This window comes from Liolophura sinensis, chromosome 3 (genome assembly GCF_032854445.1).
Source record: "Liolophura sinensis isolate JHLJ2023 chromosome 3, CUHK_Ljap_v2, whole genome shotgun sequence".
Lineage (NCBI taxonomy): Eukaryota > Metazoa > Mollusca > Polyplacophora > Chitonida > Chitonidae > Liolophura > Liolophura sinensis.
This window is the reverse complement of record NC_088297.1, coordinates 16213552-16236530: the sequence shown is the minus strand read 5'-3', so window position 1 is coordinate 16236530 and position 22979 is coordinate 16213552. Positions and strand designations below refer to the sequence as shown.

General features: G+C 40.6%; 2 protein-coding genes across 2 annotated transcripts in view; both read right to left on the bottom strand.

Moving 5' to 3' along the window:
- Positions 1-6748, bottom strand: part of LOC135464236 (mitogen-activated protein kinase 1-like) — a 79290-nt gene extending 72542 nt beyond the window's left edge. Inside the window, exons 1-3 of the mRNA XM_064741741.1 lie at positions 6487-6748; positions 989-1115; positions 66-121 (exon numbers count right to left, since the gene is read on the bottom strand). Of these exons, the coding sequence (XP_064597811.1) occupies positions 66-121; positions 989-1115; positions 6487-6596 (293 nt within the window). The 5' untranslated portion in view covers positions 6597-6748. The remainder of the gene's footprint in view (positions 1-65; positions 122-988; positions 1116-6486) is intronic.
- Positions 6749-15104: 8356 nt separating this feature from the next.
- On the bottom strand, positions 15105-18206 carry LOC135463422 (motilin receptor-like). Its single transcript, XM_064740682.1, has 2 exons — positions 17933-18206; positions 15105-15889 (listed from the first exon to the last, which is right to left on the bottom strand). Exons 1-2 carry the CDS (start codon positions 18204-18206, stop codon positions 15105-15107), a joined length of 1059 nt encoding a protein of 352 aa, XP_064596752.1.
- Between the last annotated feature and the right edge of the window lie 4773 nt (positions 18207-22979).

Sequence of the window (22979 nt, the reverse complement as noted above, 5' to 3'; positions counted from 1 at the left end):
ACCATTGAGAAAAACTCTGGTATATTGCTGTGATATTAATTGTGCATGCAAAGGGTAAAGGATACACATCTTTCATTTCACTGATGGTCGGTGCCCTTAAGATGTCCCGGATATCAATTATCTGAAAGAACAAAAAAGAGAAATGCTTGAGTAAGACCCTTTGTCATCCGTCATCTAAGACACTTCCTCATTCAAAACAGTGAGATTTTATATGATTGAATGGTGTAGAATATATCACTTATATGACGGCAAACAACATTTTATAGCCCTGTGGAAATCCAAGACCATCCGCAGGTTGCTGGCTGACCTTCCTACCTACCGCCAGAGAGGTAGCCAGCATGAGCTGGGCTTGAACACACAACGACCGCATTAAGGGCAGGCTCCTGGGTCACTGTGCTGCACTCTGCTAACCACCGCTACCCACCTCTAACCACCTCGGCCGTGGAAGGCGCTATTTATTTATGAGATTCTTGTTTAACACCACATGTGTCAGCATGAACTCAAGACTTTTTCTCTTAAATGATAGCAGTGTGGGAGGGTGGGAGAGAAACTGGAATGCCCCAGGTAAAACCACCAACCTTTGGCAACGTGTGATGTAAAAGCATCCACACCATACTGGTGTCAGACAAACAGTGCTCAACAAACAGTAGATTTTGCAAATGGCCACACAACCGCTGTCAACCATTTAATATCTCCCACGAACAATGTGAGCAGGTGAATTCTAAGGTAAGATCTTTAGTAATGACCAGCACAAACTGAACACAACTGAAGTTGTTAGTTTACAAAATACAGCTGCCAAAAATAAAGAGAGATTTCCAAAAATGTCACCTCACACGGAAACTCATCAGTGGGTTGACATGGATTTGATGTTTGGCACTCACACATCAGCAAAAAAGGAGATAACACTGCACATGAAGCATCATGCCTGACAACAGGTCTTTGGAGAAGTTTTGCTGGTTGCCATACATGTTTGACTGACTATACTCACATTTTCATGCTTAAACCTGGTTAATATTTTGATCTCTCTCAACGTTCTCTGGCAGCACGTCTGGTGCTCAAAGGGGGAAATCTTTTTTATGGCTACGTGGGTGCCGTTTTTGCTGTCCAGAGCCGACCTGAAAATACAAAACAAATACTTGGTAATTTAAAACCATAATCTAACTATCATACTGGCAAGACATTACTCTGTACTTACCTGTAACAAGGTTTCATTTGAACCCAATTTACACCCCAACAGAACTATTTCTACACTATTAGATGTGGCCTAGGAATTTGGAGCCAGGTTACCGTGGCAACCACAGAAAATCACCTCTGAAAAAATGTATAATCATCAAAAATTAAAACAGCAGAGACAACACATTTAGAGATATAACCGAAGGCCTGTTTTACTGAGCCATGGACTCGGCATTGATTTTTCAATGTCAAACCTACCCTAACTCCCTTGCACAAGGACCTACTACATGTCATTTACTGCCACTTTATTTTCAGTATCACATTTAATCACATCTCACGCAAATCACGCAGGACGAATTAACTTTTCATGAATGTGAAAGTTCAAAGCTGGATTTGAACTGCACAACATCAGGCTTCGCGGCATAATTTGTCTGCATATACAATGATTATTCATCACCTGATAGAAGTCACGTTTTCCTAATCAGGACACAGACCCCCCATTACAACTTCCGTTTTTCGGTAGGGACGATTGTAGCTCTGTGAATTTTAGGGTATAAAGTCTTTTTGCTCCCAGGCGTCCATTTTTGGTGCACAGGTGCATGCTTGGTATTAAAATGCTGGAAACTGTCTAAACTTTGAGGAGGTATGAACTTTATTGATGAAAGTTTGAAATTCTGGGTGAGAGGACACAAGGTGTGAGGTAGTGATGAGGCTGCAAGTGACGTCCCCTTGGCGTTGCTAGGCACGCCTCCCAGCTGCCGGCATGGAAAGGTCCAGATTTTGATGGTCAACCTATGTCAAGATTTTCATGGCTTCTTTCTCACAGGCTGGGCCAGGTATGCACCAAGGCTTATTGGCCACGGAATGTTAGGGACTGAGCTACAGCGCTAGACGTTAACATTGTCGCTTATGGAAAATTAATGGGGGTCCGAGGCCTGTACTGACGAAGTCACCAAAATGTGAAAAATGTCACTATGCGCTTAGATTTTGCAGCAGCCTGATAATTTTTGGTGGGTATGTCTGTGATGTGTTTTGCATTGATTGAGCCATTTTATAGCTTCTTGGGGCTATTTATTTTTTGAAAATATCCATTTTGATGAAAAATCGGTAAAATGCTGTTCAGTGTAGGGTAGCATGTGTATAGGCATCCTGAAACGAACAACATGCAACGTTCTAGTATTCCTACGCTTGAAAATGGAGACGTTCAGATCAGAAATTGCTGAAAAAATGGAATTTTACAGTGTTTATAGCGAAAACGCAGCCTGTCGAGTGTGGACTGGACCACTGACGAGGGATGGTCGATATGGCCTTGCCTCCTACAAAGACCCCGTCACACATCGATGGAAGAAGAAACACATCAGCAGACTTGTTTATATGGCCAGACAGGGGCTGTCACATTTAGATCCCAAGCTTGATTGTTCACACGTGTGCCACAACACACGCTGTGTAAATGTGGACCACATAAGCTTGGAATCGCATTGTGTTAACAATAACAGGCAGCGCTGCTGCAATGTAGGGCGCTGTCTCGGCCATGGGCAGTATGCAAGGTGCATGCTGCATTAAAGACTGAGCAGGTTGGTTTCCCCTCATTAAAAATAATAAATAACAGATGTGTTTCAGATTTTGCTCAATTTCTGTTATCATTTTTTAATTTCTTTCATAAGCGACAACAGCAGTGACAAATTATATACAAAACTGGCGGTTACAAATATCTAGTGTATGTGTGATCTGTTTGGGTGTTGTCCAGTTGTCCCTTGGCATAGTCAGTTTTCTCTTCTGGATTTTAAAGCCTGTACTCAATGTGCTCTCGGAGTTTTCTGGCTGTATTACGGAGTGATCTCCCCTTAACTGTCTGTTGCTTCTTATAAACCTTGTGGTACTGGTTCACCCTTTCAATCTGTTGTACTGTTTTCTCGCTCCTAGGTGAAATACTGGTGCCGACAGCTTGGAGTTTGGCAGCCGTGGACTTGTCCTGGCCATTGTTAAGTCTGTGGATTGTGGACACCGCCCTTCCCTCCATATTTCTGCTGTAGTTTACATTCTTGGGCAAGGAGAGGCTGAGTGATCTGTTGACAGCTTCGCACTTTTGAGTGCTGGTGTTCATCCGGAGACTGGCGACGGCTTGCCTGTCTGTTGATGTCTCCACAGCCAGGGAAATGGCCTGTGAAGCATTCTGGCCTGGTTTCTTGGGACTGGTTATGGTAATGCTGTTGTAGCGAGTGTCTGTGGCCAGATCTATTGTGCTGTCATCTTCTCCTCTGCTTTTGTATGCCTTTACCTCTTATTTGCCATATCCTCTCTGTTCAGCTTTGCGATTGCAGATGCGACATGGTTTGCAGTGCGATTCATGTTCCTACGAGTAGCAGGCGGCACGTCCATTGCTGCAAATAGGAGTCTGGCTCAGGTGTTCCCCACTGGTGTGTCCTGGAGGCCTACTTGAAGAGCTCGGTTCACCGCTTCAGCTTTTTGGCCAGGTCTGTTGCATTCTACCTCTTTGTAGAATTTGTGGAAGCCAGATACATCGTCACAGTCACAGCACTTAAAACTGAACGCCCAGGCTAAACCCCACTTTTTCTCTGCAGCTATCTCTAACCTGGGCAGTGGACAGTGGTCCTTGGTCTCACTGTGCTCAAGCATAACTTTGTTCCATATACACACCATTTTCTGTATATCTATGAGTCGCATTCCTTCAGCAGCCCATTCCCGCTCATGTGTATCTCTGTCTGATCCAGCCGTGGAATCTACCTTGCACCGTCTTGGCCGCTGTATTCTCTTTGTGTGTTCTTACAGCCTCCTGATTGGGCTGGAAATCTGTGTCCATCAAGGAACACCCAGGCAGAGGATTCAGCATGTCTGTAACTGCTGACAGGTTATTTGAGCGATCCTGGGCCTTTCCAGCTTGAAATCTAGACTGTTTCCGCTTTCTGTCTCCCTTCATGGTGTTTTGGGGTAGATTGTTAGCCTTGTTAACTGTCAGACTTGCCAATATAGGTGTGCTTGGTGGCTGCCTGATTGGAAATGTTAAATTCATATTTTTCCTCTCTGTTTATATGTTGTAGATGCCAATGTGACACCCTTTGATGTGACTGTGCAGAGTAATAACCTGCTGTGAGACAACAGCAATGGTGCTGTGAGGTTTTTGCATAGTGAGCTGGTCAGCCAATCAGCAGTCATGGGGGAGGAAGGGGGGGGGGTGCCTAACTGGGTGGTCTTTTAAAGGGTTTCATCATGTTATTCAGTGGGGAACTGGGATACTAATCTTTTCTTAAGTCCTGTCCACTGAAAAAGTTCCTGTGAGTAGGTCTTCATCACCTTGAGGCATTATTCTTGCTTTGATTTTGGTCACAAATGATTGTTCCAAAATTGTGACAATCTGCTTTGATATCCCCCTACCACACTGTCAGTCAATTTTTTTCGCGTAGTTGCTAAAGTAAATGTCTTATATTTTGACATTTAATTGTCAGATAAATTGCCTATATTTTGATGTATGCTTTGACACTTTTGGCTTGTAACTTTGATATTTAAAGCTGCTCTGAGTAGGAAAGTCTTCTTAAAAATGTATATTTCTCTAAATGGTTGCTTTTGAAAAATCTAAAGTGGTCTGTCAATGTGATTTTTTAACTTTTCTTGCAGATAAACATCTTGTCTTTCCAAAGCAGTTAACCTGATGGAGATATCTTGAACAGTATATGCACTGCAAAGCTTCAAAATTTACCCTTCAGAGTTTTTTTACCCTGAAAAAAAGACACATTCCAAGATGGGGGTACCCCAACTTGAATTCATCCAACTCCAAAGTTTCTGCATGTATCAAGCTCTAATTTTGCCTGTGAGGTTCAGAAGTGTCAGGAATTATGTGGTGCAAAAATTATTCATTTTGAAAAAAGTTGGCTGGTGTGATAGGACACAGACCCTCATTACAACTTCAGTTTTTCGGTAGGGACGATTGTAGTTCTGTGAATTTTAGGGTATAAAGTCTTTTTTTGCTCCCAGGCGTCCATTTTTGGTGCACAGGTGCATGCTTGGTATTAAAATGCTGGAAACTGTCTAAACTTTGAGGAGGTATGAGCTTTATTGATGAAAGTTTGAAATTCTGGGTGAGAGGACACAAGGTGTGAGGTAGTGATGAGGCTGCAAGTGACGTCCCCTTGGCGTTGCTAGGCACGCCTCCCAGCTGCGTGCATGGAAAGGTCCAGATTTTGACGGTCAACCTATGTCAAGATTTTTATGGCTTCTTTCTCACAGGCTGGGCCAGGTATACACCAAGGCTTATTGGCCACGGAATGTTTGGGACTGAGCTACAGCGCTAGACGTTAACATTGTCGCTTATGGCAAATTAATGGGGGTCCGAGGCCATCAAACCATGGGAAAACAAAGAGACATTGCACCTGTCTAAGACAAATCCTGCACGACCCACTAACTTGTTATATATCTGACATTCTGCATGTCTAAAGCTGGATTTGAACAGAGCAACATCGGGCTTCATTACAAAAGGCTAATGACGCTTAATTGCTTGCTTCTTTCCAGTCCAAGTAAATTAGAAACTCATTGCGGGCTGCGACCTCGGTACACCAGAAACTTAGGAAAGCTGACCTAATTGTTACAGGTGGCAGACAGATCTTTATTTTTCCAATGTCATTATTTCATCACAACGTCACATTTCGTGACAATTTCAAGTAAAAAAATGAATGCTGCTGGGTGGCAAGCTGGGTAAAGTCTTGTGCAGGCAGCTAGGCAAAGGAAAACAAGTGCTATAGGTATAATCTACCAGTCAGAACAGAGTTTATTCATTTTATTCATGATTTCCTAACTACAGAAACATGTACTCAGGCAATGCACCGATGAACCTCACCAGGGGTCAAAGGTCATGGGGAGTACAGCGTTTTTGTTGGGGTGTGAAGAGATAAGTTTGTCTTTAACATGACCCCAGTAAACCAGGAACTCAGGAAAGCTCATCTGACTAAATGCCATAGCACCAATACTAAGTATACACAACTACTCAGAGGGCCAAATTATGAGGAAACGGACACGGCAGCATTTGTTTTACTAGTGAATCACTCCGGTCCTCACAAAGTAGAGCAATCTCCAGTGCACCATGATTTACACAACTACATGCTTACAGCATCACTTGAATGCTACACAACCTGCAAACCATACTGTTTTCACACACCAGTTGATAATTTATATGAACCTAACAACTTGCAATGATGGTATACCAGTATTACCAGTGTATATAATTACCCAAATAATTGCGCTGCATTTCGCTTCCATGTGCATGGTGACTGCAAAAAAATAACGACGAATTGAAATACTTACACGACCATTCCGTAAGCTCCCTCCCCTATATAATTCAGATTCACGTAGCGAGGTCCACATTCGAACGAAGGTACACAGACACCCGTTGCACCACCTGTTACTTTTTCCATCTCCTGCAAAATTTCCTCTCTCTGTTTGTTCTTTGGAATACCTCCAACGAAACACTTGACAGTTGTCGGCAGCTTTGCAAACACCCAAGCGCTGGCCTTTACGACGCGGTAAAGCCTCCTCCGCGGATGTCATACCTACACCTTGCTGTTGGTCTCACTGCTGACGAACTAGAAGTAGGCAAAATGGACTTCGCCACGCATGTGAGTGGGCTTAGAAGAGTCCTACAGCGCCATCTATGATGTCCAATAATTATTGTTTTATTCAAATTTACATAGAAAAGGCACCAAATCCAGAGAATATGACCACAGAAACGTGTAAGGCAACATATAGGTAACAAAATAAGCTGATAACTTGGAGCATACGGTTATGTAACACTCACTGTGCCACTGCGAAAGCAGTTCACCTGTGAGTCTCAAGTATCGAAAATTAAACCATTCATAGTACGAAATATGGCATGTGTTTATACTTCAGTGAGTGTTTGGCTATACCAACTGAGAAAGAAAAGTTCTTTTTTTGGAGACCTAGCGAGCATGATGGCAAGTGGGTTTAGATTAGCCATACAACGCTAACAGCGATGTCCCAATAATTATTATTTTCTTCAATTTGACATATATCCGTTTATACAGGTCGGCTTCGACTAGCCATGCCGTGCCAAAGGGTGTTCCCCGTCCATAGTCGTGTCAATAAGCGGCTCAGAGTTATTCCCCCCTGAAATTCTCTGAACGAAATACAACATGTCTTTATACTGCATGCTCGTGTGATAAATATGTCAGTTTCAGTGGACGGCCTGCATTCCTAGCGTACAAAAAAACATCACATGAGTTCTGCAAAAAACACCAAGGCTATCTGGGTGGTTGAAAATGACCCAAATCCAATCTACTATCGCTGACATTGATTTGACAACAGACATTGTCCTGTGTAATATTCAAAAATAGAAAAAAAACAAATTTTGTTTTCGAGTGGTTCTAGCTTCTGGATTGTCTTCTAGAACAGCTTATCATGTTCCAGGCAAACCTTCGCACCGCGTCGTCCAATGAGCGAGGGACATGACAGACCAATGAGCGCGACAAGGAGCAAAATGTCGGCTTGTAAAGTCGAGTGGAGCAGCTCCAACAGGTCCATGCTATGCCAGGTATGCCAGCCACCCCGACCCACCTGTGGAACTCTTCCAACAGATCATGTGATAAGCCATTGATGACCTACGGTACATGTATATTGATCCAGCACTTCAATCTTTCAGACATGGATATACATGTATAACTTAGATTAGGGCCTGTAAACTAAACACCTGCCTAAACACGGCTTGCATGAGAAAGGTTTGTATTATAATGTGTCATAATAAAGACCGCATATTTTGACAAATAGAGTTAGTTTTTTTTTCTTTTTTCATTTTGAAATTCAGTTTAATTTTCTATTATCTGTATCGATCATTTATACTCCTGGTTTAATATATAGAACCTGTTAAGTATACATGACACGCCTGAGTAAAAGTCAGACTTACCTGGTGACGACACTCGACTTGATTACTATAGGCTTGATTCTGGAATCGACAATGGCTGTAAGGAATCAGTGACAAATCCGTGTGACAATGTGACATGCATTGACAATGTCTTTTCGACCTCCGTTTTTTCATTGCCACGAATGCCTTACCTTGGTCTTTTATGCATTCCATAGCAAATGAAATCGCGTTTTTTGGGGTTATTAGCAAATAAAACACGTTTATCTTGTGTTTCCTTGGAAAATATCACTTCCAGTTATTTGTTAGTCGGACGAACACTCTCTGTCATCCGCTACATAAATCTTTGAATGTTCTATTTTGAGAAAGAAATAAAAGTTACTTGAAATTTTTGAAGTCACTGTGTCTTGTCTGTTGATGTTTTAATGTGATCAGTCAAGAATGGTCTTGCTTTCCGTTGTTTTCAAGAAAAGACAATTAAAAAGAATGTACTTCGCTTTCTGTCCGAAGTTACGCCCGATACATGGGTGTGTGTAAACCCCAATAAACCGGGTTATTTATAGAAAACGTGCGGTCTATGTCATCAGTTCGGCACCTAACCGTCAATTCCACCAGCGTCTCTGTTGACAAGCAGATGACAAGATGGCTCGATGGAAGTCAAGGGAGTCTGTCAAGGTAAGTTCCGCTTTCGACTGACGTTACGGGCGACACACGTAATTATGATACCATAATAACGGTCTTAGTACCCCATGTAAGATTTGTAGCGGTTCCCAACTTCGAAATTTGCCAGTTTCTTGCTGTTTGCTGATGAGTTTCAAGCGTAGGTGTTGTGCAAAATGGTTCGTTTGGCTAAATTTTGAGTCGGGCGTAACGATTAGACGGACATCAGATTTGTCGGACGTAACAACTTGACGGAGGGCGCTTGCGTCGGACGTAACTTCCTGACGGAATTGTATTGTGTTGGACAAACATTTGATGGATTTTTCGTTATATGGGATTAACCGACCAAAAACGGACGGAAATCAACTGGCTTTGAGTGAGGAAAGGTGTGATAAACAAACTGCAATAATATAAACCTCTCTTTTAGTTTAAAAGATACTATACCATAGATTATTGGCCAAAAGTCTATCAATGCTAATCAAGCTAACTTTTCTGTATTTGTGGGGAATAGCCCAACTCAAATCAAATAAAAAAATAAAAACAAAAAACATTAAACTGTCATGTATAGTATATATTTTGTTAAACTGATATTAAAGTTGGGAAAGTCTATAATTCGACCAGAATGATTACCAATTTTTTTTTTCAAAAATCTGTGGTATAGTACCTTCAGGTTTCATAATCCATAGAGACAACAATAGTTCTTGCAATATTTCAATTGATGAATTGATGACTGCTGGAATTTATGGTATTCTGTTTTTTCAAACACTTCCTTAAACTAACTTGATTATTGTTCCCCTTTTTTCCACATTGTCCCCTTTTTTTACACATTTGGAGAACAGTTCATGGGTTAATATGTGATTGATGGGTAGTGAATTAAAAACATAACAGTATGTGAGAAGGTCTGCAGCAACCTGGTCGTGGGTTTCCCTGGGTGCCGCCAGATTTCCTTTCACCCTAATTCTGGCCGCGGTTGTGTAAGTGAGATATACCTGAGTACAGTGTAAGACAACAATCAAATTAATAAATACAAACATAACATAGAACTCAGAACAACACAAAACGTTTTTTTTTTTAACTTATTCCTGGTGTTTTTTCTAGACACCAGGAGATTCTGGTCAAGCTCGTAAAAAGACAACAAATGCCGAAAGATGCAAAGCTTACAGAGAAAAGGCAAAGCAGAGTGATAGCTATAGGACGTCAGAACAACTACGAAAAAAACTGTTCCAAAGTAACAGGACTGAGGAACAAAAAGCACACAATCGGGAACTGGTTCGACTTCGGATAGCTAAAAAACGAGCGTTAGACAAACAGACTGAAACACACGCACAAGCAAAAAAATCTGTAGCAGCGCCAACCACTAGGAGAAAGAAATTAGAGCAACGTCAAAAGTGTAGAGAAGCTCAACAATAGTACAGGTGAAAAAAACTTATGATTTTTCCTTTTTTTCTTTTACTGTTTGTGAAAATTTTTAAGAGATTCTTTTCTAAATTCATGGACCTTCTAATTCAAGTGAAATATTGACTGACTGACTGTCGTTTCATTCATAATTCCTGAAAATTCCTTTCTCCTAACTAAACTTGGACCCAGAGCTGAAGTAAAATACAATTCCACATATATGTATATGTGTACACTTTTAGCACACCTTTATTGCTCAAAAGATCAACCATATTTACTGAAATGTGTAAAGCTATCCTGTATTTTGTGTCAACAGAATGAACATGAGTGGCCAAAAAAAGAGGCGTGTGAGAGAGAAAGACAGGGAGAGAAAGGCGGCTTGCAGGGAACTGGCCAAGAAGTCGTCAGTTAATTACTTGATGGACCAACCGGACACTACATACAGCATACCTAGTGCACAGAGAAAGGAAGTTAGCAGGGTGAAAATTGCTTTTCCCACCAGTGCACCGAAATTCAGCTCTGTGCTTCATGGGCTGATTAAAAGTGCATGCCGTACACCAAGAAAAAGAAAACTCCTGCACGAGTCTGGTGTAATTTTGACGCCCAATAAGAAGCGAAGAATTGAGTTTTTGGAATGCACAATGACCACATTTAAGGAGTATTATCAGAAATTGAAGCAATCAAGGAAATCCAAAGACACAAAGCAACGACATGTACTGTGTAGTCATGTAGCTCGAATGAAAAAACACAAGAGAAAATGCTGTAGGGAAATGGGAACTCGGGGTGCAACACTTATGAAATGGTCAAAGCTTGATGAAGCTACCAAGAAGATCCACATTCCCACACATGAAACTGTGCAAAACTTCTACATGAAACCTTACATCTCGTACATTCATTCAGGCAAAAAAGCTGTACTCAAGCGATTAAATAAACAAAGACAAACAATGACCAGAACCCTTCGGTCTGCATATGAAATTTACAAGTCTGAAAATCCGAATATGAAACTGTCCTACAGCAAATTTACTAAACTCAGACCTAAGCATGTTCAAACTCAAGACCGTGGCAAGTTTTTTACATGCTTATGTGAAAAGTGTGTAAATATAGAAATGAAGCTGAAGGCAATCAACTCAACAGGTGAAAGACAGTTGGGGAATAAGTACGAAGCAATAGTGATCACACTGTTGTGATTACCCCAAAGGCTCTCAAACATAAAATGTGCGAAAAGGCAATGCTATCAGTGTGGCACCAAAAAGTTGAAAGAACGGTTTCACGCAGAACTGTCATCTAAGGCACAAGTCATGTGTCTGCATGTTTCAGATGGTTGATGCTCCTGCAGAATATGAAGATCCACCGAAAGGCACCTTCTATGCACACTATTTCCATCCCAGTATTAACAACCAAGATGAATGGACAATGGACGAAACCATACACCTTATTACTGTCGATGAGGTGGTCCCAGAAGTTCTTTCTCATGGACAACGTGTCATGTATATTTTTGAGGACTTCTAATTTACACAGTCTTCTTCCCGTCAGCAAGAGAGGTCAGGAGATTCAGGTTCAAGCCAGTATTATGTGACTGGGTGGGGTGTCATGTTTGGTGTCTTTGGCATGATGTTCCAGTGGCGGCATGGACTCGCCCTGAAGACACACTATATATGCACACACCAGAAGGACTCCTCGTTGTCATATGACTGAAATACTGTTAAGTGCGATGTTAAACCCCAAGCACTCACTTACTCCTGTCAGCAAGATGGATAATGCGTTTATAGGCAACGTTAACACCCTTTCTTCACTGTACATTTGAAAGTCTTCAGAAACATGCTCTTTCGACAGATAACAGCATTGTGATCCAAGTACCTCTGCCAGGTATTTTCAGCCAGTCATCGATCGTTCGGTATAAGTGGGCATTTCCTTATTTAGAAGTTGCTCTAGATAGCTGTACACCTTCACTACCACTATGGGGTGGAACATTCTATTTGATTCTTGTGTAGTAGTGCCTGAGTTCTGCCATCTCGCACCTCAGGCACTTTTCCCATGTCTCCTGTGAAAGAACAGGCCAACACAAATATGCATGCTGCAATCATGGAGGCCTTGCCTTCATTCCTTAGGAAGAAAATCATCACCCCACATTCAAATGAAAACGACGCCATGTTTATGGCGGCTCCCGGTCTTCGGTTAGCACTTTCGGTTGACCGCATACAACAAAGTAACAAATCTGACACCTTTCTCTTTTCCTCAGTTTTGGTTCAAATTCCTGATTTAGTTGTACGCATCCCAACCGGAAGTGCTAGTAGAAGATGGGGAGCCATCATAAACATAAACAATCAAAGGATTTAGGGTAAATGCCAGTCATGCCAACTGAAAATTGGAGTTCTCTAACATACTGAACACAAGCTATAATGAAATTTAAAAAGCAACAAGGAAAAGGCAGCAAACTCTAACGTTGGTAGCTGTCGAGTAAAGAATGAAGCCAAATTAGCATGCTGTGGTTGAGTAGTTGGTACAGAACAGGAGGCTAAAATAATTATTGACACACTTTCATATGTTGTTTGCTTCCTACAATAGTGGAAAGAATAGTTCTCACTTTATACCAATATCCAATTTATGTGTTCGTCCAACATCTAAGTTGTCCGTCTTATGTTCGTCCAACATATATTTTGTTTTTTTCAAGTGTTTATTTTATGGACAAGATCAGTTTTCAGGCATTTTTTTATGAAATCATTCTACTAGCAACCGTTTACATTTTCTTAACCAGCTGCATTTAAGGGCAATATTATTTGGACATTTGGAGAGGACATTGTCCGTCTTGTGTTCGTCCAGCATAAAGTAGGTATTTCTGTAAAATATACTAATTCAGAAATTTTTGCAGACGTCTTTACTTTAGAATTGGTTTGCACTCTCAAACAAATGCATTTTTAATAAACTTTTCGATGAAAAGCTATTATTGTGTATGAAATTCACTTGTGTGTCTGTCAATGTTCGTCCAACATACTAAAACCATCTACCCTTCTCGGAATGTTATAGGTCAACAGGGCTGCTTAGTTATCTAATAGATATGCTTTTCAGAAAATATAATGTTTACTTTATTTTATGTGAAAAACAATTGATAATGTGAATCATGGTATTTTGAAAATTTTTTCAATTGTCACACGTCATGGTACACCTGTGCATATAAGCACCCTTCTGCAAGATGGCAACAGTACCGAACAGCAGACGTTCACGATAAGACTGGAAGTACATCAACAACAGACGGAGCAGTTACCTCCCGTACTCCATATTATACTGATAGTGTGAAGCGTCCGCAGAGGCCCACTGCATCCACACGTGAACAAATACATATACATGGGAAATGAAAACCATTACTGAAAACAGAGCTAAAGAAATACTGATTTCTGGACTTCTGATAACGTTTGTTTCACCCATAGAGTACATATAAAAATGTACTTGTTTGGGTGTTTATTAAGTCTCGGAATAAGGCAGTCTATCTTAATCCCAGGTTGAACTCACTTGAACTCTTTGATAATTCCTGGTACAAATTATCCAGTTTCTGAGTTAAGAAAACAAGTTTTTAGAACTTTAATTTATAATTCTAGCACTACTGAGACAACAGACAAAAAAATTTAACCGATTATTTTTATGAGTGTACATATATTTTCTTTTCTTCCCTCGTGTGATACATATATGTAATAGTAGCTCACGAAGTATCGTAAAAATTATTCAAGTGTATGTATGAATTGTAGCATAACACTTACAGGCATACTGTACTTTACATTATGTCTGGTATGTGTCACCTGAAAAACGCTTGATTATCTCACCAAGTACCATAATCATAGATTAGGCGTATGCATGAATTGTCACATAACACTTACAGGCATACTGTATTTTACCTTATGTCTGATATGTGTCGCCTAAAAAGCGCTTGATTTTGTCGGGAAGTACCATAATCATAGTTTAGGCGTAGAATTGTCGCAAAAAGCTTACAGGCATACTGTATTTTACCTTATGTCTGGTGTGTGTCACCTGAAAAATGCTTGACAGTAGACTGAAACACGAACAGTATTATATATACACAAACACCGTTGAGTCACAGCAGAAAACGATGCGTCTTGGCTGCGATTTGGACCTCTCTGTATGTTTCGGTCATCAAATTTCACATTGTTTTTCTTTCTTCCTATCGTTTAGTTTAGACCGGGCGTTTCCATATAGCCTTAAACTGTTCAATCCGGAGCCCGGAATCTGGAGAAATGGGATCAAACCCGGGATAGCCGATACCCAAGAACTGGCTTTCAGCACCGAAAGGTTCCAGCAAAGGAGAAAAGATTGGGTTGGCCCGGTGTCAGAACAATGTGACTGGGTGGAGTGTTATGTCTGGTTTCTTCGCCATGCCACAAGAGTGAGTGAGTGAGTGCTTGGGGTTTAACGTCGTAGTCAACAATTTTTCAGTCATATGACGACGAAGGAATGTTTAGGGTGCATGTACGTGTAACGTGCCTCCTTGTAGCAGGACGGATTTCCACCGCTCTTTCATTTAGTGCTGCTTCACTGAGACGACTTACCGAAGGCAAGTAAGCCGCCCCGCCCGAGCCATTATACTGATACGGGTCAACCAGTCGTTGAACTATCCCCTTCATGCTGAACGCCAAGCGAGGAAGTTACAAGTTCCTCTTTTAAAGTCTTAGGTGTGACTCAATCAAGGATTGATCCTGGATCTACCGGTCCCGAAGCGGACGCTCTACCAACTGTGCTATCCGGGCCGGTCAAGAGTACACACACCCAATGACTCCTCGTGGTTATATGACTGAAAAATTGTTCAGCCCGGAATTAAACCCCCAGCATATATACTTGTACACCCATTTAAACTGTTTTAGTGCGGCATAAAACACCAATCAAGTAAATAAATTAAACTGCTTTGATTTAGTAGGTTTATTTCGAGTTATGTCAATATTTTAAGTACGGAGTCAAATATGGTGAGTGTACTTTTGGATGTACATATAGTTTAGTGTTTCATTGTGACGATAGTATGGCTGGTAGCAGAACTCTCGCCATCAGAGCTGACTCTAGCGCAAAAACTACAAAACAACTCTCGGAATGCGTCCCTGAAATTCGCCGACATCACGAAGTAGACAATGGGGTTTGCAATGTGGTTGAGATACAGCATCAATCTGAAAAACCAGTTCATGGCGAAATGTGACTTATAATCCATGGCGTCTAACAGTTCAGGATTCAAATACAATAGAAGAATATAAATCTTGAACGGCAGAAGGCATACCACAAAGATCAAAAGCACTGACACCAGCATGACCATAACCTGCAGACGAGATCTTCTCGCCGCTCGCGATCCAGGGCATTTGGTGTCGCTTTGTGGTACTTGTGTTTTCAGTGTCATGATTATCTTTCCATAGAGTAGCGTCAGTAAAAGGATTGGCAGGAAATACGTCCCAATGATCAAAGCGATGTCGTACCACTGGACCCACGGTTCGTCATATAGTGTGTAGCAATCCGTCCATGTTGTATTCTCGTATTCCCACTGCTCGTACCGCGTGGCGTATCCCATAGGTAGAGAGACACCAACTGTTATCGCCCAAATAACGAGGAGTAAGCCGCATATCCTAGGGGTAGTCCACAACCCCAGGGTCTTAAGAGGGCGACACAACACTGTATACCTTTCCACGGCTATGAGGAGAAAGATCAAAGTTGAACCCACGAGTGCTCCTCTGTCAATGGACGAGACGAAGACACCTACAATAATAAGGGAGACACCTTCAGTAATGAGAGACGCACCTACAATAACGAGGGAGACATTTATAATAACAAAACACCTACTGTAATGAAAGACGCGCCTACAATACCGAGGGTGACACCTACGATACTGAGGGAGAGACCTACAATAATGAAACACCTACTGTAATGAGAGATACACCTTCAATAATGACAGACACCTTCAGTAAAGAGATTCGCCTATACTGAAATGAGAGACACCGGCAATAACAAGAAAGACATCAACAATAATGAGAGATACGCCTACAATAATGAGAGAAGACCAACAGCAATGAGAGAACACCTACAATAGTGTAGTGTTAGATACATGGAAAGGTCTCTCCAGCAACCTGCGGATGGTCGTGGGTTTCCTCTGTCCAGTTTTCACCCACCGTAATACTGGCCGCCGTCGTATGAGTGAAATATTCTTGAGTATGGCGTAAAACACCAATAAATAAATAAATAGTGTTACAAAAATCCTGCTTTTTTATTTCTTTTCGTTCCAGATTGATATAAGCCTTCACTATATATACTGTATGACAAACAAAACGAACTATACATGCGTGTTAAATTCCATCAAATTTTCACCCAGGCCTTTTTCTGAAGATATCGATTCTCTGAATATTTTGATTTAAATAATTTTTGTATCTATGCGTATGAAAGGTGGTACCTAATCGGTAAAATATGATAGAGAACCGGAGTGTCCGGTAAAGGCCTTGAATAATGCATGGTTTGCCGAAATTTTCGTCAGATGGTGTCATATACATGAGTTGCTGGAGTTGCTGGGGCCTTCCGTGGCTTAGCACACCAGCGCGGGCATAATGACCCAGCAGCCTCTCACCAATGCGTTGGCTGTGAGCTCAAGTTCAGCTTATGGTGGCTTCCTCTCCGGCCGTACATGGGAAAGTCTGTCACCAACCTGCTAATGGTCGTGGATTTCCTTCCGGGGTCTGTCGGGTTTCCTCCCACCACAAGGAGGCCGCCGTCGTATAAGTGAAATATTCTTGAGTACAGCACCAATCAGATAAATCATTAAGTAAATAGACAGAGGAGTCGCTGAGGAAGATCCCTAGTTGCCTTTGGCTGCGGGTAATCCTCATTAAAGACATATATAAAAGCATTAAATTAAAACAGACACTATATTTATCACATGCATGATAAGAACAACAAAGAGCCGATACCATCCAGCTCTAATTCGCGGTCTTCTGCTTCAGTAAAAATTAATCGATCTCACTCAAACTAAATCTTGTTCGTTAATACTTAAGCTTTCTGTTGGGAACACATACATGGCAGATTTGTTGTTGGTCTTCCAGGTAGCCAATCAGAATCGATTGTAGTACATGTGAGTGGGCGTGTTTTGTGCCTCTCATATGGAACTTTCGGTTGAGCCATCTGTAGTGGACGTTATTGTGTTTAAAACAAGAAGAACTGAAAAGAATATTGAAGAAAACATGTCCCACTAACTTTTTGCACCTTTTTTATCTAGACCATATGTAATTTTAATGTTTTATCCACCTTTCGGCCAAAGCCCCACAAGCAATGAGAATAACCATCTGGGTCATACACCGCACTACTTTAGTTTGAAGTAAATGTTAACATACTGTCGCAAGGAGTTTCTCAGAGTTGGACATTGAACCCACGTCAAATGTTATCGAATGAATGACAAGCCTGGGATACACGGCCGGGACCATAAGAATATGGCACCAAGCCCGGGATCACGAAGCGATCTTAAGCTTATTTCAAAATTTCAAATCCCTTTAAAATTGTTATTTACAATGTAGCACGGTCAAAATATTTCTGTATAACGTATATTCTGGGTATATTATTACACAAGAAATTTGAGCTGAAAAAAACGGAAAGGAACATATCAAATTGAATGATTAAAATTTTGTCTAATTTAAAAGTCTAAGATCGCTTAGGCCATTCTGGGCTCAGCCCTCTCGGCATGTTTGCCGTAAAGGTGAGTAACGTTAAGTGTGGTCCCGGTAAACGTAATTTTACGTCTTTTGTCTTGTCCACGATAGGCGGGGCATATATAATCATACTCGTCAATTAATATATACTTACAGAAATTCGTTCCCATGAAAGAGTAGTCCAGGTCAAACAACCAGGCTAAAGGCAGTATTGGTAAAAACACGACAACGATGAGATCCGCCAGGGCTAACGAGGCTAAGCACAGATTTACAACACTGCGCATTTTTCTCACGAAGAGGATGAGAGCGATGACGAGTACATTGCCCAGGACACCTGTGAGGATAATACAGCTGAATATCACAGCGATTATAACTTTGTCGGACAAGCTGGGCGACCAAGACTCGAACTCTGTGTAGTTTGCAACCATGTCGACACTATACTAAACTCACTGGGACCTTGGTATATACATGCACGTGTGTATACATATATATGCTCACTGAAGGCCAAAGCGGTCACACCTGGCCTCTTTGGACAAGAAAGTGTATAGGCGATTGCTTGTTGACAGCCCTTAGCTAATGGACCGTGAACATGGATATGTTTGACTGACGGGACTGCATGATGTCCTATATAATATCTCCGTATCTTTGTACAATATAGACCGGCGGCTCTATGATGGAAAACAATTAAACCATTAACTGGTTAAACAGTTTCATTATTAATTCAGTTTTCCCCACTCTGTTGTTATACGATCCATGGCGCTTTGCTGCCTTTTCAGTAGCTTTTCACTAACACACGAGGATCGGGTTCAAATCAGGCTTTTAAGCAGGCAATTTGTGGATTTCGTCGCTTTCAGTTCATGGGGGAATTGGTGACAGTAATAAAGCGGTCGACGACGCCCAAGAGGCCGCTGGTGCAGTCTATAACATCCAATAAAGACTTCTTGTCCTACACCAATATTGTGTGCGCCCCATCACGTGGAAAAGTTTGTCAGTTTGTCAAAGGTCGATGGTTTTCGTCAGGGACACCAGTTTCCTCTGCCCATGAACGATTCTTGGGATTCTTGGGATAAGGAACAATCATATAACATGGTGCACGCATTATGAAAAACCTAATATATTCCTTGTTGTGTACTTTAACCATAAATATGACGGCCGTGGGATTTTTGTCTCTTGGGTATTCTATCTTTTATTCATGTCACACAATAAAGCGAGCCGCTGACAGTCAGATAATTAAAAAATTATCAGGAGACAGAAGTGGGTCCAGAAAATCATAGACCTGCTGTTTAATTTGTCTTTCAATACAGGAGTCCACACATATACAAACAAACACGTTGACAGAGCATGGGAATCATGGTACTCAGATACATGAAAACCCTAGGAAGAGTGGTGGATTTGGTTTGCGGCATTTGTAAAAACATGTTTACGGCAAGCTGATTTTTAAACAAAAGGAAGGTAGGTAGGTATTTATTACTTCATTCTTGGGGTTTAATGTCACACTTTTCAGTCATATGATGACCAGGAGTCATTAGGTGTATGTACATATATTGTGTCTTCTTCTATTGTGTACACAGCGAGTCCATGCCGCCGAAGTGCTGCTCCCACTGAAGTATCATGCCAAAGACACCAGACATGACACCCCACCCAGTCACATTATAATGCTGAGCTCCAAGCGAGGTAGCAGCAAGTACCATTTTTAAAGTGTTTGATACCGCGGTCTCCCGACTCCGTGGCGGACGTTCTAACCATTTTTCAACAGAAGGGCCTACATGTGTAGTAAACCTATATGTAAAACCAAATCGGAGAAGTTACACAAAATTCATATATTATATCTATAAACTTCGAAAAACGGCGAAAAACGTGTTCTCTGCGGAGAAAACCTTTCCACTGCGGAGAAAAGATTTCCCCGCGGAGAAAACAGTCTTGAAACACGGTAAATCATTAGAAAATGCTAAAAGTTTCGAATGGCACTAACAGGTCAGCGTAATCATACCATCGTACCCTCTCACCAAATAAAAAGGTTTACTAGTATGTTATAAACGCACCCGTCTGAGTCGGGTGGATGAGTTTCAAGTCCGGCATAGGCCTACAACTTAATAGCGGCATTTCAAGGCTTTTTAAAACACAAATAGGGCATTCCTGTACGTAAACCCCATGAAGTGTTAAATATTGATAATCAAATATATATTAGTAAAAATAAAACACAAGCACATACACAGACACAAATTGCTGTCCGATGTGCACTTGCGTGCATACCAATATGTTGAGTCTAAAACACGCGCCATTCGAACTATCACTCATTCAAAAAGAAATGATCACACCCCCCTCTGTTCCGTCAGCTATCCATCTTACCACCGCGAGAGATGAACATTCTATCTGTATCACTCTTAGCACACAAGTTTTTTTTATCACCCCGAACATATTCCTCCCAGGTACGAAACTTATGTTAAAACAATCTGCGATCCACCACTATGTGACTAGAGCAACTCGATTGGATTATAACAGGCCCATGTACAGAACGAACTTATCGTTCTTCTTAAGTGCAATTTGCCCTCGAGAATGGAATAAACTACCCATCACTCTTCGTATTATAAATTCCACATCTCTTTTTAAATCCAGGCTTACACTATATCTCCTTGAGCAATTTGATTAACTTACGTAGGTGAATGGCAAAGAAAAAAAAATTATGAATGTTTGTATGCTTTCCCTTTTACTCCGTACTTAACAATTTTTCAATCATACGACGAAGAGGGGACATTACATGTGTGTACATATACTGTCTTCTTGTGAGAGGGCCAATCTATGCCGCCGGAGTGCTGCCGCCTCCGAAGCATCATGCCAAAGACAGCAGGCATGACACCCCACCCAGTGACTATACTGACACCGGGCCAACCAGTCCTGTTTCCTTGTTCTAAGCTATCAGTGCTGAATGTCAAACGAGGCAGCAGCAAGAAGCATTTTGAAAAATTTTGGCATGACCCGACCCGGGTTAGATTCCAGATCTCCCGACTACGAGGCGAGCGATCTAACCAATAGGTCACTCGCCGAAGCGGTGCATGGCCATAATAAATTATTCTTCTATAATTATTTAAACACAGTAAAAGAACAAACAACTGCAAACTTCCTTCCAAGGACTCAACATTTATTATACATGAATGGCAATCATTTGTGACTTTCTTTTCACATCGTCAAGAATGCCACCATTTTATAACATTAACGGATTAATAGCCATGATTGTACACGACCATTAGATTCGCTACAACTCTTAAACGTATACGTTGTACATGAACACTCATGACCACAAACAATATACATGAACACAACGCTGTAGCTCAACAACAGAAAATTTGAAATAATTGAACAAGATGCTGAAAGTCATGAACAGAAAATGTCCAATTATGAGACATACTAAGTCATGAACAGAATTTTACCAAATTAATAAACATGAATCAGTTATTTATTTATTTATTTATTTGATTGGTGTTTTACGCCGTACTCAAGAATATCATGACGCAGTTAAGTCATGAACTTAACCTAATTTGAAAGATTCAAATTACTGACCAAAACGCTGGAAGTCATGAACAGAAAATTTCCAAATTAATGAACATGACGTTAAGTCATGAATGGAGAATATCAAATCATTCAACAGGACACACCATGAACAGAATATTTCAAAATTATGCAAATTACACAGTAAAGTCATGAACATATAATTTCAAATTATAACACAAGACGCTGAAAGTCATGAACAGACAATTTCAAAATTAATAAACATGACGCAGGTTCTGTCATGAAGGGATAATTTCAAATAATTCAAAACATGAAAATGTACGTTAAAATTCACGAGCGCTGCTGTAAATTTACATTTATGGACTACTTCAAAATACATTGTCTCCCAATATATGCAATATATTTTATATCAGATTCGACCGCAGACATCAGCGCAGGTTTTGGCAAATTGCAGGAGATGTTTCTGAACAGGTTATTTAATAATTCCTGTGATTAAGTTCATATGTGTCCGTGTACACATTTTAATCTCCAAAATCCTAATGCATTATGTTTACAAATTGCATCAAAATTTTACCGTGCAAAGTTCTTGAGGATTTAGGGTTCTCTTTTGTGCCCGATTTCTGAAGGCTAAACATTATTGTTTTCAATTCAGGATTCCAGGATATGGTTTAAACTTCAGCAATATGTAGATTCTTTGCAAATGGGTGACAAAACATTGTTTTCATAAATCTTCCTCACATCGTTGGCTGCATTTCAATGGAGGATGAGACAAAACTCCGCTCAGACCCCTGCAGATTATACACAAGAATTTCAATGCCCGGCATCCTGCGTAAGAGTGAGACAAAAATATGGTTTCACAAGTTCAGCATTAGTCTGTCAATAATCTTTAGGTCAAGGTATATGAACTGCTCAAATATGGCTGTCTAATTAAATGGCTATAATGAGCTACATGTTTATATAATTAATAATGTGATACTGCATATATGAACAATGTTTAATGTGAAATATTACCGTATCATATTTCACATTCCTAACAAACACAATGTACATTTAGTTCTGAAGAAAAATAGACTTTCATATTACACTGATACATTTATCATACTGTAATTTTCGTATCGTACAAGGATTATCAGAATTAAATGTATTCTTTGTATACTACACTATATGCAAATGACCAATGACATGCTATACACAGTACATGCACACTAATTGTCTATTGTTGACACACAATATTTGCACACCACATTACATAGGAATTGTTTGTCATAAGTACACACATTCAAACCTAAACACAAATTAACATGAAGGTACATTCAGATGCAAGGAATAGCAATTAATATACCATTATCAATTACCCAAGTAACACCCTAATATATACCCTGATTTTGCATCAAGCCAGAAAAAAAACCCTACAATATATAATTTATCAGGGGTCAGAAAATATTTCCCTGTCATGAATGACTGGAACCTTACAAAGCCGTTAACCTTGTAAGTAAATCAGTACTAATAAGTTTGCAAAATGGGTTACCAGTGTTACTAATTTTAGCACGAAGTTTTCAAAATAGCAAAGAAGAAATTTGCAAAATCGTCCAAAGCCTTGCAAATTGATCAACAAGCTGAATATTTGATCATTTTACAGTCTTAGCTGTGTGCAAGTAACTAAATGAAATTGAACCACACCTTGGGACAATTGC